The sequence below is a fragment of the Ochotona princeps genome, chromosome 21 (genome assembly GCF_030435755.1).
Source record: "Ochotona princeps isolate mOchPri1 chromosome 21, mOchPri1.hap1, whole genome shotgun sequence".
NCBI lineage: Eukaryota > Metazoa > Chordata > Mammalia > Lagomorpha > Ochotonidae > Ochotona > Ochotona princeps.
Window position 1 is genome coordinate 7111546 of NC_080852.1, and position 18599 is coordinate 7130144.

The 18599-nt window shown below is 44.1% G+C and overlaps 1 protein-coding gene across 1 annotated transcript in view; it reads left to right on the top strand.

Annotated features, from left to right (window-relative positions):
• The window catches only part of PDZRN3 (PDZ domain containing ring finger 3), a 230479-nt gene that overhangs the window by 10478 nt on the left and 201402 nt on the right, over positions 1–18599 (top strand). The window contains exons 2-3 of the mRNA XM_004581628.4: positions 2058–2144; positions 8155–8262. Coding sequence (XP_004581685.2) covers positions 2058–2144; positions 8155–8262 — 195 coding nt within the window. The remainder of the gene's footprint in view (positions 1–2057; positions 2145–8154; positions 8263–18599) is intronic.

The following is an 18599-nucleotide window of genomic DNA, read 5'->3' on the forward strand; positions in this document are numbered from 1 at the left end:
TTTTTCTGGGGCTAGCGCAATGGCCCAGTGGCTAAATCCTAACTGTGAACGCACGGGGATCCAAATGGGTGCCGGTTTGTATTCCGGCAGCTCTGCTTCCCTTCCAGCTCCCTGCCTGTGTCCTGGGACAGCAGTCGAGGACGGTCCAAAACCTTGGGACCCTGTACCCATGTGGGAGACCCAGAAGAAGCTCCTGGTTCCTGGCTTCAGATCAGCTTAGCTCCAACTAATACGGCCACTTGGGGTGTGAACCAGAGGGTGAAAGATCTTTCTCTGTCTCTTCTTTTCTCTGTATATATCTGCCTTTCTGGCAAAAATAAATACATATTCAAAAAAGAAACATTTTGCTTTTTATTTTTTGAACAAGAAGGTATCATGGCAGATTTTAAGCAACTTTGTGTTCATTTGGCTGTGCGGTTTTGTTTCTACATCATTCGAGATGATTAAACTGAGGCCTTCTGCCTTGAGTTACTGTGTAACTGAAGTTTTGATGGGTGGTGAGTTGTGAAAGCCAGACATGTATGCTATGTAAGATAACTTGCTCAAATTCCCATGTATGCCTTTCACCCCTCTGAGTTAGAGCAAAACATGAAATCGATTTTACTAAGGTCTTCAGGCTCCAAAGCAGAAATATATAAACTTTCATTTGAGTAACATCATCCTTCATTGTAAAATAGCTTCGTTCTGAAAGTTTCATTTGGTGACAGCAATGCAAGCGATTGCCTTTTCTATAAAGTCCTAATGAACGATGAAGTTGATAGCATTTTTAGATGCTTGGGATGATAGTGCCACTTGATGAAAAACCTTTTTAAAAGAAGAACAAAAGAAGAGAGGCCTGCCTTGTGGCAAATAGGTTAAGCGGCATCTGCTGTCACACCCACATCTCACGTCAGAGCGCAGCTTTGCTGTATCCACGCTGCATCGCTTCCAGTCCAGCGTCCTTGCTAGGGCACCTGGGAAGCAGCCGAAGATGGTGCAAGTAGTTGGCCCCTGCCACCCAGCTTGGGTGACACGGATGGGATTCCTGCCTCCTGGCTTTAGCCTGGCTCGTCCCTGACTATTGTAGGCATCTGTGGAATGAACAAGTGGACAGTATAGATCTCTCTTTTCCTCAATGTCTCTTCCTCCTTTCAGTCACTAAACCTTCCAAATAAATAAGTAATACATATATTTGATTCCATGCCATGTTTAAGTTGAACAAATCAGAGAAGTAAATGCACAGTGCCTGTGTAGTTTTGTGTGTCATTTTTGTAACTGGAAACATTTCAAAGGTGTATCAGTGAGCTCAATGTTTATAGCAGGGAACGTTAAGTGACGTTTTTCCCAGCGGGGTCAGTCTATTTTTATTCCTGTCTTTCTTGAGGTGCCCTGGCGCCTGCACCCCTTCAGATGGTTGAATGTTATGCCTGTGAGACGGCCTGGGTGACTTCTACTTGTTTGATTTAAAGGGTTTCACACTGACCAGCCTTAAACAGAGTGTTTTGTGTCAAACAGCTCTGCACTTCAGATGGATTGCACAGTAATGACTTTGTGAAAACGTCCCCCTCCGCCCCCTCTTCAGTACAACTTGGGACTTGCTGTTTTCCCCCCGTGTCTGCATCTCACTTCTCATGCATGATTCTCCCCCTCCCCCAAAGCCCTCCCAAACAGAGATGACCATTGATGGGCCTGGCGTGCGCTCCGAAGCCTTCCGTGACATGACATGAATGCTGCGGCTGAGAATGGCCCAGCCAGACAGACGCTGACCGTGCAGGCAGCTGTGGCATGCAGGGCCAATCTGGAGACAGGCCCCTTGGCAGTCCATGGAGTCACTGCTAGAAACTGTCCATTGTGTATGCGACCATCTCCAGGCTGTCCTATGTGGCCCATCCGAGGATGGTATTTAGAGATGTCTGTAACCTTGAATCTCAGACCAGGTCCCCACTATTTCCTTGGCTTAAATTTAGCAAGAACTGGAGCATATGGTGAATGCCATAGTTCCTGAGTACACTTAGAAAATTCCTCCCATTGATTTCCTCTTTGTAAGTGAACATCTGAACTCATTTCTTCTCCAACAGGGTGAAGAAACCAAAAGCCTGACACTTGTCCTGCATCGGGACTCCGGCTCCCTGGGATTCAATATCGTCGGTGGCCGGCCGTGTATGGTATGTTCATTACGAACGTGTGTTTTTTCCTTTCAATTGGTGTAGGTGTAAGTGAGGCTGAGGCTTTGCGGGTGCACCGGGATCCCTGGCCCACATCATTCTGCCTTATGTAATTAGAGAGTCTGTTGTTTATTGGACATGTTCGTTCTCAGGTTTTTTAGTTTTGGCCTCCTGAAACAGCATTATGTTTTAGCTATGCCGTGGCCGATTCCTGGTGTTGAGCTTTGGGGCTGCATTTCTGGCTGTGGAGCAAATGGACGGAGCGAAGGTGTGCACTGTCTGGGCAGTTGCAATGGAGTTCCCAGTCACCCTTGAGCAGGGATGGAGTGGAGGTAGCCTGACCGGAAGTGTAGTCTGAAGGTTCCACTGCCTGTTCCCCATCAACTGTCAGGGGTAAAGACCTGCGTGGAAGGTCGTGTAGCCCTTTGGCCACCCTGTTCTGCCTCAGTCACATTGATGAGATCACATTGAAATCTGTCAGCTGAGCCGCAAGGACAGTTAGTTGTTCAAGGGGATTTTGGAATTGTGTGTCATCCCTGGCTTTTGCCTGGTGTTGACCCTGTCCTCGTTTGTTTGAAAGGAAAGCAGAGATTGAGAGGAAAAGAAAATCAGTGTTGTTGGCTCAGTAAATGAAAATGTTTGCTAGGAGCTGGGAAATCCAATGGCGGCCAGCGGCGGGGGGGGCAGTCCCTGTGGCCCAGGAGGGTATGTCCTTGAGGGGAGGGCACAGCAGACAAGGAAGCAGTCAATGTGATAAAGGAAGAGGAAGGGTGGCCTATGGGGCGGTGGGGGGAGTGAAGAGTGACTGTGAAGAGTCCCATTGGCAAAGGTGATGGGGGAGGGGGGCGGGGCGGAGAGGATCTGCTCAGCTGACTCCTAAGGGTGAGGAGGTGCTGACTGGCCAGAGGTGGGTGGTGATTGTCCCTCCCCACAGATCCAGGAAGGACAGCCCCCTCCCCAGTCCCCCATCCCCCGAGGGCGTGCTTTCTGCCAGGCTCTGGAGAGGAGGCGTCTCAGACAGAGCCACCTCTGAGGTGAGTTCTGGTGGATGAATAAGAGTTTGCTGGATTGGAGGACCATGCAAACACACACACGGGGGGGGGGGGGGGGCTTCAGGAAGTTCATGGAAAATGTGCACTATGACAAAACCATGTATTTTAATTTGTGTGTTACAATAGGATAGACTTTTAATTCCATTTTCCATGAACTTTTTGAAAAGACATGTCTACATATTTATCATTTTAAAACGGGAGCATATTTGGTAAGCTTAGATGATCCGAATCTAGATGTTCACCAGCAAATGAATATCGTATGCCCCATGAAAGCTACTTGGAAAAGGGAGTGCTTTGTACAATGTGTAAAATATTAAAAGTTAAAATAGGACTATCGATCCGTTGTGCTCTTTCAGTATTCCAAAGCATTGATTAACATGTATCCCTTTTTGAAGACAAGTGAGCTAAAGATATTGGATGTGTGCCCAGGGTGGACTGGGGCACTGCCACAGTTGGAGTTAGGAGTTGGGGGCACAAGGGGAAGTAGTTTGTGGACAGGCAAAAGGCCTGATCCCAGGTGACTAAGCAGTCCGCGGGTTGGAGGTTTCATTACCCTGGGGCAGTGTGTGCAGGGAGTGTCCTGGAGGGACACCAGGAGCGTTAGGCCACAGTCTCAACAACAGACTAACATTTGGGAAACAGCAACTTAGCTGTAAATGGCAAGTAACCATCAAAACACTGACTGTTGTCTTAAAGAAATTCGTCTTGAAAACAAGTTTCCACACTGAGGTCCAGACTCATCTTTGTGAATATGAAGGTGACTGGAGGTCATTTCCACTCAGCCAAACTTCCAAACTGCACTACTCTGCTTCCCCTTCATCTTGGGAGATCTTGAGAAGCAGTGAACTCGTGTGGCCTTGATGTTATCTGTCCCCCACCAGCTCCAGGGCACTGAGAACCCAGGCTGCATATCTTCCTGCTTTTCTCATTTTATTCCTGCTCTGGAAAGCAGCAAGGGAGCGACCAGGGACCCACAGATCTCAGCAACTGACCTCCAGGAGACAGTAGGACAGAGGCTGGAACCCGTGTCCGCCAGTGTGTCACTGAGAACTGATTCAGTCATGCAGTGTTGATGTCATTGTTGACTTGGTTGACCTTCATAATTATGATTCCTCCCCTGCTACCCAATGATACCAGTAGCTATTATGTTTTTAATTTATGAAAGGATGAATTACAGAGAGGAGGAGCAGAGAGAGAGAGAGAAAATCTTCCATCCACTGATTAACCCCACCCCCTTTACTACCTAACCAGCCAGGGCTGGGGCAGATAGAAGTGAGGAGCCTGGAGCATCTTCTGGGTCTTCCCCATGGGTGCCGGGACCATCCTCTGCTGCTTTTCCAGGCGAATTAACAGGAAGCTGGATTGGAAGTGGAGCAACTGGGACTCAAATCGGCATCCATATGGGATTCAGGTGTTGTGGGAAGTAGCCTAACCTACCATGCCATAACGGTAGCTCCCCCTAGCAGTTTTAGGTAACAACTTCAATAAACTAAAATTCACTTCACTCTTACGTGTTTCAAAAGATTCTGCAACCCAAGGAGCTCTCTAACTTGCATCTGACCACATGAAGCCTAACATTTAGCAAATGCTTAGTGGGGTGATGGTGGGAACACCTACGGTGTTAAGGTCAGGGCTGCCTCATTTTTAATCCTCCCCACAAAAAGGAGACATGCCCAGCCTCATGAAAACAATCCTTCCTTGTGATGTTAGAGAACATGATTTAGCTTATTTTTTCTTGAAAAAGATGATTTCAATGTAGACCGGATATGATTTTGTTGTTTTCATAAGTGTTCTCAGTTTAAGTAGTCTCTCTGTAAGAAATGCATGCGTGGTTTCCCAGAAGAAACTTTGTTTCCAGAGACATGTGTTTGGCCATAACAAAAAGTGAAGGAAGGGAGGGAGGGAGGGAGGGAGGGAGGGAGAAAGGAAGGAAGGAAGGAAGGAAGGAAGGAAAAAGAAAAGAAAAGAGAGAGAGATAAGAGAAAGAAAAGAAGAGAAACTTGGCCTGTTTAGCAGCAACAGCATAATGAAACCTAAATACATTCTCCACTGTTGCTTAGAAAATCTGGCAGGTCATTGAGTACACACAAAAAAGCCAAGATGAGCAACAGTGCACACACATTGTGGGTTACTGGAAGTAGGGCGCAGTACAAATGATGTGTGTGTTTTCCCAGGAATTCCTGCATTAGATGCTTGGTTGGTTTGTGAAATAGCCCAGCTGGGGGACTTGACATCAGGCTTTTCATTGCGTGATGCAGTACATTATGCTCTCAGCAAAATCACATCATTCATTCACTAGTTCTCAGATCCCTAAAGAGACAGCCGCCAGTCCGATGGAGCAGACTTTTCACTTAAGCCGTTGGCAAGTGTATTTTATCGTCAGGTACTCCTGGGATGAGAACAACCCCTTTCATTTGTCTTTGACTCAACCCAACAAAACAAAATAAATCCCAAGTCATGTTAGTCCACCTTGATAAATAGCTCTAACTGAAAATGTGTTAGGAGAGGAGCCAAACAAATGAAGAATACAGAGATGTCTTCGTAAGAGGAAACTTTAGCTATTCAGAGTGGATTTGGCCTGGTTTTCTCTAATTTTGTGTTTTCTTTTTTCCCTGTTGTTTCTTTCTTTCTTTTTGCATTCTGTTTGACCCCTATTTTAATTGAAGTCTCAATGTTTGGTTGCACCTATGTTTGACTTTTGCTTGAACTTTCTGATGTTCCTTTAGTTGAATTACTTATATACAGTATATTTTGCAAAACAAACCAAAGCCAGAACTCCATCCCCTATCTCCCTCTCCAGCCAAGAAATGTGAAGTGGTTAAATCAGAATCAACACAGATCTTTTCACATTTGATATATTGGCATCACCTCTTAGAAAACAGGTTGACTCATAAATCCTTTATGGTCCTCTGAGACACTTCAGGTTCCTCTACTGGAATGTTCCATACCCTAAAATGCTGGGCTTTCAGGTTTTCTCGGAAGGAGGCACATCGAACACCAGGCATGCTCAAGAGAATCAACTTCATCTCTGTGCGAAACCAAACCATATTGCTCTTCAGCTGGGTGACCATAACACTTTACTTGGACTTGCGTGGCCTCTGTCTTTTTGTGTGTAGAATGGGTAGACATGGCACACACCACTTAACATTCTAGCGAGGCGGAGATGATGTGCATTAGAGCAACCTCAGTATCCTTGGTACCTAGCATGTGTTCGATACATGGACGTAGCACATCACTTTGTCCTTGTGTTTGGGGTGCTCACACAAGGGGCTTTGTACACACCCCCACATCAGCACGCTTATGAGCTGCTCTACTGTGAGAGAGAAGGGAGGCACCTACATTAGCAGACGGGAAAGGGTTAGCATGCCACAGGCCGGGGCAGAGCTCTATGATGCTAGGCAGGGACGGCCTGCGAGGATAGCTGATCTAACCCAGCACCCACAGTGATGCTGGCCCTGCTCTGGAGAGAGTGCTGATGGAATCCAGATGGCAGCGAGAGACGGATCTTTGTCATGTGGGAATAAATGTTGGGAAAAACACTTAATGCTCTTTTTAGGTTGTGATTTTGGTTTCCTTTGATGAATCATGTAGTATTTCAGTGCGTGTCAGGAGTGAGGGAGACAGAGGGAGGGCCAGGAGTGTGCATTTTTCCCAACCTCAGTTGCTGGGGTTGCATTGGATGGGTGGGCTATCCCTGCTTCAGAGCCATGCCTTTCCTTCATGAGAATATAGGGACTTGTTCTGTTTTAACTGTTTGAAGACGAAGATGTTGATTGTGTTTTTAAACAATGACATTTTGTATATTTCTGTGCTAAGTATTATTGAAACAGATCTTCCAGGGCATTATAGAAAGTATTTTACCAATTTGGAGTTTTGTGGAACATTTTGAATCTACTCCTCAAATGATTTTGTTTGGAAACAACGCATGCTTGTTGCTTTTGATTTATAAATCCGTCTGTTAATCACTGGAAATTTAATCTCCAGACTTGGAGAGACTTCATCGCAGGGCTGCTTGGGAAGAAGTTTATGGACAAGCTGTGAAGGCTTTTTATGAGCCTGTGGGAGCCTTTTGATTTTCATGAAAGGAAGGCGCTGTCTTCTTTCCCAGAAAGTTTCCATCCTGATGTTTGAGGATTCTAGAAGGTTGGAGATCAGAATGTACTAGGACTAGAACCACATGGTGGTGAGCTTTCGTGATGTAAATCCGAGCAAAAACACAAAGATACGTGTTTCTTGGATAAGATGTTTGAATATCGACAAACCTAACAATTCCCAGTTCAATTCAGGCTAGGGGGAAGCACTTTGATAAACCGTGTGTGCAAACTCTCTCAGCAGGGTGGTCTGTCACTCCTTGCCTGTCAAATGCCCGTATCCTTTGGCCTGGTAGTTCCGTTGATAGGTATTTACCCTACATACATAGAGGCAGAGAGATTTCAACATCCAGGTAAGGGAATTATCACACCATTGTCTCTCGCAGCAGCAACTGGAGACAGTACTGGCTATCTGTAACTGGAGTTACTCTTCAACCTCTTAGAGAAGCAGTGGGATAATGAGTGATGCTTGCTGGTGGAAGAGCTGCAATCATTGTAGAGTTAAATGAGAGATGAAAGGACCTATGAATGGGGGGGGTAACATAATCCTGTGGATGATCATATAAAAGGAGCAAGTACAGATTTAGGAAGGTGATACTTTGGGATATCTTAGAGAGGATGCCTAAATTCAGATGCTACAAGGGAGAAGAAGGCTGCTCGGGTTGGCAATGAAAGGGACTGACTCATGGTTTTTTATCCAATGAAATGGTTTGAAATGTTTTATCCTGTGTGTATTAGCTTTTGTTTATAACAAATAGGGAGAAACAGTTACCCTCTTGCCAATTTAGACAGCAAGAGTAAATGCCTGTTTTAAGAGTGCTTTACTCTCAAGCCCAACTTAATGCCTAATGTCTTTTTAACCCAAAGGACACCCAAGATGGATCATCCAGTGAAGGCATCTTTGTGTCCAAAATAGTTGACAGTGGGCCTGCAGCCAAGGAAGGAGGCCTGCAAATTCATGACAGGATTATTGAGGTATGTGAACCCTGGCCAGTGCCTTTTAATAGGTGGCGTGCCATCCTGTCTTGGTCTGGCTGAAAGCTGGATGTGGGATGGGGGAGGGAGGTCTGAAGTGGGAGATGGCTGGACCAGAGGCTCGTTTCTGCCATTGTATGGGACCAGATTGAGTGCTGACTGCCTTGGTATGAAGTTTTTGTTAAATATAGAGAAGCCGGATTATGAGTGGCATGTTCACAATTTGGCTCCTTTCATTTCAGACTTGCATCTGTTTTGTATGCTTCAGTTGTAGCCTTGTGCAAAAAACCATCGGAGGGTTGTGTGTTAGTTAGAACCAGACGAGCAATCCCTGTTCTACAAATGGTGACTCTTCATGTTGGTTTACTAGGGTACATGGTGTCAGCTCTGGTGGCATTGTGTCCCCAGGGCTAGCAGCTCACAGTGTCTGCAAATGTCTGGTGCTCTCGTCTGTGCATCCCCTCTGCCACCTGTCATTTGTATGACTTTGTTGTCCATGGATGTACAGGAACAGATTGATGTTGGGGTTCGTCCACGTTGTCATCAACAGTTTTGTTTTCTGTTGTTCACTCATCATTTCAAATTTTTGTATACCAGGTTTCTCAGGGTCCATGAAGGTGGAGAGAAGTAGCTCCTTCTGCCCACCATGCATGCATGCATGCAATACCTTGGGATATGATTGTGCCATGCTCTGGATACTCCAGATTGCTGAAAGAGAGAGAATGATTTGTTGTTGCCTGACTGGGCTTTTATGGCAAAAGTTGATATAAATGACCATGTTGTGCTGGTGTTTTTGACTTTTTTGATCGCTTTCCTATGGGTGCATCTGTGGGTTGCCTTGGTTGTATTTCTTATGCAGGAAAATGTAAATATGAAAATCCAAAATGACTTGCTGGATCCCACTAGAAACTCGCCGTAACCCTCATGGAGGGAAAACAGAAAAACAGCACTGTACCCTGTGGGGGGCTGTTGTTCCACACTTTTGTATTATGTCAGTGTACTCATGGTCCATTTCAAAACCTGGGACTGAGTGAGAGCCATGGCCGTGCGCTGAGCTGTAAGTGAAGTTCATACCGCCCGTGGAATGTGGCCTGGTGCTTCTCGTAGGGGAAGCAGTTTCAGGAAGGCAGAGAACAGACTAACTTTTCCCAGCCCATCTGGACAAATTTTTGCAATGTGCTTCAGGATGATTTATGTCCCCCAAGAAAAAGCGCAGTGAAATCTCCTGGGAAAACAAACTTTTAGGGTATGCATTAGGCTATGAGGAATTCTCCTTCGAGGGAGGGGGTGCTGTGGGGTAAGTTGTACATTCAAAGGATGCTTGACTTGATTTTTAGAAGTTGATTTGGCAATGATTCCATTCCCTTCGACTTTTGAAAGTGTTTTCAAACTTGGAGCTCTTTTTGCTGTTTGCTGTAGGTTCAGTGGTTCTTCTGGGCCAGAGGAGTGTATTTTCCCCAGCAGGAATTTTTGTGAGCAAGGGAGCTTTCACCAGAGTCCAGATGCATTACTTAACTGTCTTTTCTCTCTCTTTCTCTCTCTCTCTCTCTGCTTCTTTTTTTTTGAGAATGAATACATTTTCTGAGACTATTGTTCAAAAAGATAAGTACAGCTTCTGTTGCCAAGGGTTTGGTTGGAACAGCCAGTTTCTCTAAGTAATGGAATTTCATTGCTCTTATGTTTTGCAAATGAGAAATCTACAGCTGGGCAGGATTTTCTCTTGGCAAAGGATGATCTGTATTTGAAATGTTCAGTCTGGTTTCTGGTAAGTCACATTCCCTTTTTGGACAGTATGTAAAATATTAATCATGTCCCAGTGTTGAGATATAAAGAAGAAGGGTCACAATCGAGAAATGATACCAGGATAATTACACTTGACATCCCGTGCCCTTTGCTGTCAGATTTGAATCTTTTCTGATGTGACACAGAGATTCCCAGGACTGAAGATACGTGCTCTGGTTTGTCTTGTCTGTGGCTAAGTTTATTACTGGGAGGCTCGAGTTTGATTATTTTACGTGTGTGCGTGCGTATTCTATCACTGTTGAGAGGCTGAGGCTTTCTGGTTTTCTGCCAGAAATCTCCCTTTTTAAGGGAGTGAACAAACTACCACTGGATCTTCCATGCAGAGCCGCAGTTCTTGCAAAAGGGTCCTTGTGTTATATCCCGAGAGATATGCACTCTATCTTGTCCACACTCAGCTGATTCTGTTCCACTGCTCCCTGGTTTTTCTGTAACATTTTTATGATGTTAAGACACAGAAACAGAGAGAGGGCTTCCATGCACTGGTCTACTCCCCAAATGCCAGTGGTGTCTGGGTGGAAACCAGGAGCCAAGAACTTAATCCAGATCTCTTGTGGGGATGTCAGGAGCCCAGTTACTTGAACCATCATGGATGCATCCCATGGTCCACGCGAGCTAGAATCAGGAACCAGAGCCGGAGTCCAAACCCAGGAGCTCTGATTTGGGATGTTGATATCTTAGGTGGGACCAAATACCTGCCAGATACCTGTTTTCAGACAACAGAAAAGAGGTTCTCAACCATATCAATGCCAATGCTATTTTCCCTTTGTCTTTAGTATAAATATTTTGAAATGCCACTGATACTGTTGGAAAATGAAATTCACACATCTTATGTGAAAATAGCCATATACACTTAACTATAAAAATACATAGATGTGATGCCATTGGAAAGAGAAAGGAAGATAACTTACCATAAAATACAAGTCTAACTATGTAAATGCTCCTGCACAAAGCCATTGAAAGACTCAGCCACACCCACAGATGCATGGGTGAGGCTGTTGTAACATACACACTGTGAATGCTGCTGAGTATTGGGAAGGTGCGGTGGGGCGCTAAGGTGCCAAGACTGGCATCGATGTCTGCCAGGCCATTTTCCACACTGGTGAGCAGTCAGGGCTAGGTTCAGGCACACTAAGGTCTGACCCTGTTTTGATTGGTCCAGGAGTTGCCCTATGGGAGTGTGTGTGAGTGCATGGATCCACCTGGTGACATATACATGGGGTAGACAGCTTGGCATAACACTAAGTGGTGTCACCATTTTCCAGGGCCTTAGCGCAAACTCAGTGGCGTGCAGCCACCAGTGCCAGCAGCTCCAGAACTTTTCCACGTCTCCCAGCTGAAACTGTACCAGTGAAATGCTGGCCGCCTCCTCACCCCCCACTTCTGGCAAGCCACTCTTCTTTGTGACTCTAGTTTGATGTACATGGTGGGCAAGGCAGGACACCCTGGAAGTTCCTGCCTGTGACAGCAGTAGCTGCTCCGTCCCGTCTTTGAGGCTGAATGCCATTCCATTGTCTGCATGTACTAAAGTTTCTGTATCTGCTTGTCTGTCCACAGGTTCTTAGCTTTTGTCTGCCTGTTGAAGTGGTGGAGCTGCCACCACAAAATGGGAGGGAAGAAAGGGCATGGAGTCATGTAGGACTTAAGACTCCAAAGTCAAAAATTAACTGTACTAAAAGGACGGAAATTGTTCCTGGAGGTTCCCATGGGAGGCAGGCGTGTCTTTAGTTCAGGATGGTGTTAACAAGCTTTGGATGATGAGCTCTTCCTCTCCACCTACTTCTGGTTTACCATGCTATCCTTCCTCTCCTTGGGCTCTGCTGTTGCCACCTGGCAGCCTCACAAGAGGCCACACCAATGGACTTGGCCATCCAAAACTGTTAGCCAATAGGTATTTTTTCCTTATGAAGTCAGTTGTCTCAGGTGTGTGATTGTAGTAGTAAAATAATATTTGGACCAGTCCTTCTAAGGCCGTTTGCTCTGAAACACTCATGACAAGTGCTTTGAACAATAAGTAAGTTGGTTCTCACCCTGGATTTGCCAATGCCAACAGGAGACTTTGTAAACACAGAAGTGAGCTTCACGTTAGTTCATGCTCAAGTCCAGAAATCACCAAGGGTGAAACTTTATCTGTTCCACATTGGAATTTGGAATGTGGGAACAGTAGTGTGGCAGAAAACTTAACAGGTGAAAGTGATTTATCATAAAATGCAAAAACAAAGGATATTTTATGCAGCTGTTTTTCAAACACGGACTTGAAGTGCAAGTCAGAAACAATAGAAAACCTTGAAGATATTGGGGGACCAGATGAAATAGTTCCAGATCCTAATCTCCCTCCTTCTTTTGGCATTTTAGACTTGTACAAATTAGCTTCCTCCAAATCTGAAAAATTGGAAAACTCCAGAAAATTCCATTGAACACTTGATAAGTTGTTTGCTGCAACTGGAAGTATCACAGTATACGACTGACTATACCAAAGAGAGACCAAGACCCCATGTTCTACCTGCTAACCATGACTGAACAGTATCTTCCTCCAATGCTGCACTGAAAAGGAGGCAAGCCAAAGTCTGAGTCTTTGAGGCTTAAGGCATCCTGTGCAGATAAAAGTTGAGAACAAAGGAAAATAACATTTTTCATTCACAAAAGGTTGGATAAAATGCTTCCAAATGGAATTTTGGACAATGCTGGGAAGCATAAAGGAAATTCTAGATCAACATCTCTAAAATGTTGATCCACCACAAAGCAGTTGATTGAAGCATGGGATGACGCTGAGAAGCCCAAATGTTCCATTTTAAACCCATACCAAGAACTCTCTTCCAAGCCCAGTCATGCCCAAACAGCTCAGCTATTGGTGAAAATAGGCTCAGCGAGGTGTCTGCCACCAGAGGCTTTTCCATGAACTGCTTTGCTTATACCTCCATCTTTGCTTAAAAAACCAGAGAGAAAAAATATTAAGGAACCAAGTTTTATTCAACAGCCTGTCACTTTCCTTTATAGCTAAGGTTAAGTGTTTCGAGTAACTCCTTAATTTCATACATTCCCATGTGAGTAAATCTATTCCAGGAATCTCAGCCAAAACATGGTTTGTGATTCCAAGATACAGCTGTAAACACACACACACACACACACACACACACACACACACACACACACACAGGTATCATATGGAGTGGAACTTGTGAAAATCACTACTGATAGGCCCTTTTGTAAATCCTTCTTTAATTGACACATTTGTGTTTTCTTCCCAAGACGTTTTCTACTGAGCGAAACAAACTACTCTATGCAAAACATTGTCCTTTCGTTTTTACAAGATGATTCCCTCATCAATAAATGGCATACTTGGGAAAAAGTTACATACAAAACAGCTTGTTGGGCAAATGATCTGAATAAAAATCTCTCAAAAGGAATAAAATGGGCGACATAAATGAGTCAAAGAAACGCTCAATATCATTAAACACAAATCCAAACCACAGGGCATCATCTCCAGTTAGAATGGCCATTAGGAAAAATATAAGGGGAAAGGGAATGCAGATTAGTTCACTCATCTTGGAGAACAGTGCGGGGGTTCCTCCCCAAACTAAAAATAGATCCGACTTGTGGGTGGATAACTGAAGGAATTGAAGTTGGTGTATGAAAGAAATGCTTGTACTCCCGTATTCACCACAGCACCATTCATAATGACCAAGGCAGGTCCATCACTGGATGAATGCATCAAGGAAATGTGATATAAATAAATGATGGAATATTTTTTCAACTATTAAAAATAAAGAAATTCTGGCAACCACAGCTAAGTGGACAGAACTGGGGGTGATTATATTCAGCAAAGCAGACACAGAAAGATAAATATCATATGTTCTCTCTCATATGTGCAACTTAAAAAGTTGTTCTGAACTTCGCATACCAGAGGCGGAGAAGGGGAAAGACTGGACTGGATAATTGTTATCAAAGCTGTCAGATGTAATAAGATGTAATATTCCACAGCCCAGTGGGACAAGTGCAGTTCACAATGTTATTACTAGGCAAAGCTAGGAGATTAGAGTGGGGAAGGCTAGAACCATGAAGAAAATATGAGCTCCCTCCTTCGGTCAGTTTATGCTATACCTATGCATCAAAATATTGTACTGTACTCTGTAAAAATGTAAAAGTATTACATGTTCATCAAAACTACTCCTAACAGTCTCTATGAATCCCCCACTCCTAAAATGAGAATTACCTAGACCAAAGTAGCTGGAGGTTTCTTGTTTTACCATCATGAGTGTATGGTGAGAAGACTGTGCTGGAAGAGGCATCATTCTTCATTACAAGTCTTAGGACTTGTCCTCTCGGATTCAGACCCGAGTCTTGTGACAGTGAAAAATGGCCCCAGGGTTTCAAGTACTCCCCTCTGGGGAGTGATGGGGACACCAAGGAGATTGATCTTATTCCAAGCGCTCCAATGAACGTGGACTTGCTCAGGGACAGAGCCATTGACATTTCTCTCTAACTAACTAGACTGCCAAGTGACAGCCATCCACTGGGTTCCCTGGTAGGGTGTTCCCAGTCTGATAAGCAAGTCGAAGTTAGCCACTCTGGATCCATAGCTGGTAATCTCAAACGTCCTGAGACTAATTGCTTCCTGCCCCCCAGGACCTCCCCTCCAGTTCCTGCTCCAGCCACACAGCTGGAGGATACAGGTTCTCCACTGGGTTCTAGTGCTCCCGTCTGCTTTGGGTCTAAAGGACAAACTCATCAAACCCATCTTAGCTCACAGCTAATACTGATTTACAAGAGGCTCCCACCTGCTCGGCAGTTACTGCTTGTGTTTTTGTGTCTTCCTTGTGCCTCCCTGGGAGTTGCTCTAGGCCCCTCCTACAACTTCTGACCTCAACTTCTATGGAATATATGCAGTTGCTTTGGGAAAAACCTCACCTTCACTTCTCTGGAGCACCTGTTAGGACTCCTTCCCAGCCCATTTCTCTAAGCTTGCTTCCTAAACTACCTTTTAAAGCAAGTGCAAGGCTCCTACACCTTGACACTACCTGATTGCTGAAACACACTGCTTTTGTTCTCTTGGACAGTTGTCAATCTTTGGAAGAATCTGTGAGTACTCACAGAGTGATGGATAATGGACTTAGCAGATTTGTTTGACAAATATGACAGTGTAATCTGAGAATTCCAGCATCTACTCTAGACCAAAGAAATTCTGCCAATATCTGTTATAAATTATTTAGAATGAAAAATCATATAAAGTCAATACCATCCTCAAAAATCAGTCAAGAAGGTGCCCTTTAGTGGCATACTATCTCTGTTAGTCCAGGCATCTGGTTGCGCTCAACATTGCATCACCTCACTGCTCCCTCAGTTAAGCACCATAGGGTGCTTTGATCTGGTTCTGTGAATGCATCATTTGATAAAATGCTCACCTAAAGAAACCACAGGGAAACCAAGGTCTGATAAGAACCCAGTAAGTTCATGTTTAGATGTGTGCTATCCGGCCTGTTACTTCGCTCACAATCAGCCTTTTGTTTGGCATGGCCTGCATGTAGGTGATATAGCTCCCCTGAAAAGCCTAAAGACATAGAGAGGACACATTTGTATGTTTGGCGAATTGGAAGCCACAGAGGCCGGAGAACCAAATTCAGTTGTATCCAGTTGTGTTGTAGAAGGCTCGTGTTTGTCAGTAAAGGAGTCTGCAGTCACTGAATTAAATGCTATTGTGCTTTCAGATAACAAACTTGATTCTCTGGGTGTAGTGAAAGTAAGACTTTAGCTCTCTCTTCCCAGTAACAGTCATCTTGTACAACCGTCTGTAAATATAACTTCCTCTCAAAAGTGTTAGGATTGGAAGACTTGAGGATATGGTCACAGAAGCCATGGACCCTGGGGGGTTTTGTGTAAACCAGGCATTCTCTCTCTTTGTTTGCTCTTGGTTTAGTTGGTCTGTCATTGCTAACAGGGTGGGTTACAGGTTGACTACAAGGATTAGGAGTGCCTTCCCTCCTGGAGAATTAAGCTACTTGTTAGACAGAAGTGAGATTCCACACTTGTTATGATTGAAGATCGTGTCCCGAGGCATGCAGAATGGCCTGTGAGCCAACCTGATGGAGCATTGTTATTGTTAAAAGAAATACTGAACTCCTTTGTTTTTCCTCCTGACTTTTAATTTTGACATGATTTCAAATTTACAGAGATGAATTTCTATGAGCTATTTACTCATATAATAACATCTACCACATTATTTTCTTTACTCATTTTTTGCCCTCCTCCTTATCCCTAGATACATGAATTATATAGATATTCTCAGCATAGGATGTTTCCTAACATTGCTAGAGTACAGGTTTCTAAATGAGAACAGCAACATAGGTATATTGCTGTTGTCTGTAGAACTTACTCAGATTTTACCAGTCATTTCTATAATATATCTTATAGCAAAAAAAAAAAAAAATCCCCTGTCAGGCTTTATTCAGTTTTCATTTTTCTTTCCTTTGCTCTACAATTCCTTAGCTTATCTTGTGTGCCACTATTTTGAATGAACGTAAAGTCATCTGTGGGAAGTCCCTCAGTGCGTATTTGTTGGAGTTCCCTCGTGGGTGCAACCAACTTGCACATTTAGGGGCAGAAATGATAAGAAATGGCCTTCTTGATGTATAAGGTCAGAGCTTGTGAAGTCAGTATATTCCTGTGTGGGTGATGTTAACTTGAACCCCTTGGTTAAAGCTATATCTGTTCCTTTACAATAAAGTTGCTATTTTCTCCTTAATATGTGTACATTGCCTGCAGCTCCTCGAATGGTCTTACACTGGTGTTAGCATTCTTTGATGGTTTCCAATTAGGTCTATTATTTTGTGTCAGTTAGCTTAATGTGCTTAAAAAAATTCTCCACTCCTTATATATTTTTACTTTACTGTCCACTATTAGAAGAGATGTATCTTTGCCACCTCTATTTAATATACCTTGTTGCCTTCTCGCCAGTCAATATGGCTCCTGTTTGCCCAGCTTCAGCTGCAGCGCACTGTCCAGCTTTCATACCTGACCTTCAGTTATGTTGCCACTTTCTGGCATATCACAAGATTCCAAATGCATCTTCTACTCTCCTAGTGCCACTTCTGGAATCATCCATTTTTCCAAGGAGCTATAGCTCTGCTTAGTGGAGTATGTTGGGTTTATGAAATCAAAACATGGATGCCAGGGCACCGATGATAGTTTGGGCTGCATTCTTCTAGGCACCCTTAGCAGAGTCCTGGAACGTGCAAATATGTACCAATGTAATTGCACACGCGCACTAGTTAACCACACGTACTGCTCCGTTTCTGTCCACCCATCTCCGTGCCTGCCATCTCAGCCCAAGCCTCCTCTGTGATGTTTCTTACTTCTCCTTATTGGTTTATCATGCCTAGTAGAGTCCTTTTGCAATAATCATCAGTGTCCTTCTATCGTCTACATTGAGTCTCTAAGCTTTACTTAAATGTTATCAATGGGTTAAAAATTATTAATGAAAAATTTGAAGAAATTCCACATTTTTTATTTGATTTTGAGAAAAAAAATAGACTCTCCGCGAAGCGATTTTCCAATTCTATTTTTCTTTTCGTGAGAGCCATGAGAAAGAGTCGAGTTTGTCTTGTATCACTTTTTCCAGGAAACTTATTACTGAACAGGCATAGATATGCATAATTCATTTTGCATTGGTGTTAAAAAGTAAACACTGGAGGCTGTTCCCTCGGCAGTGACTGACCCCACAGACCACATTCAACAGGAGAGTGTGAAGAACTCAGTGTCAATTACCCACTTGTTTGTGTTCATTTGAAAACAGTTTCTCGAATGTTCTGCAGTGATGAAAGAGATGTGGTACAGTTCAAACCGTGTTGAGAAGAGTCTTTGTTGCCATAAATTAGCAGATTTTATAGACTCAACTCTCCCATATCCAGAGGCAGAGACTGGAATTTCATCCTCCGTGGAAATTTCAGTTTGTCTCAGTTGGCAATGACATCAGTTTGCATTGTGGTGCGCGGGGATTCTGAGGCCATGCCTGGACTGAGTGGGGGTGAACGCAGCACTAGCCAGTAATGCTTTTATGTGCACACTTGAGCACAGGGGTGACTCTTGGAATGTAGTCCTCTTCTTACTCTACCATGACGAGTGTGGAATGAACAGGGTTAAAGGGAGGGGAGAAGTGGTGTGCAATTGAGAAAACAAGAAAAGAGACGGACACAAGATAATGACTGAAAGCAAACAGCCAGAGGGAATCCCTTTCCGAATAGGCACAGATCTAGAAGGCTCGAGAAGGCTCACTGCCTCAATCTTTTGTCGAATTGCTTGCAGAGCCAAATTACAGGATTTGACATGACACCAGTATGAATAGCTATGTGCAGTGTGGATGTTATGACAACGCTTGATGATTCGGAAGCAACAGTGTGACCCATGTACAGAAATCAGTATGTGACTGTCTCAAGGATATCTTCAAACACACAGATTTACAGCCTTGGAGCACTGCCCAGCTGCAGACCCTTGCCCATAGCCCTTGACATTGGTCTTGGACTTTTGCCCGCTCACAGATGACT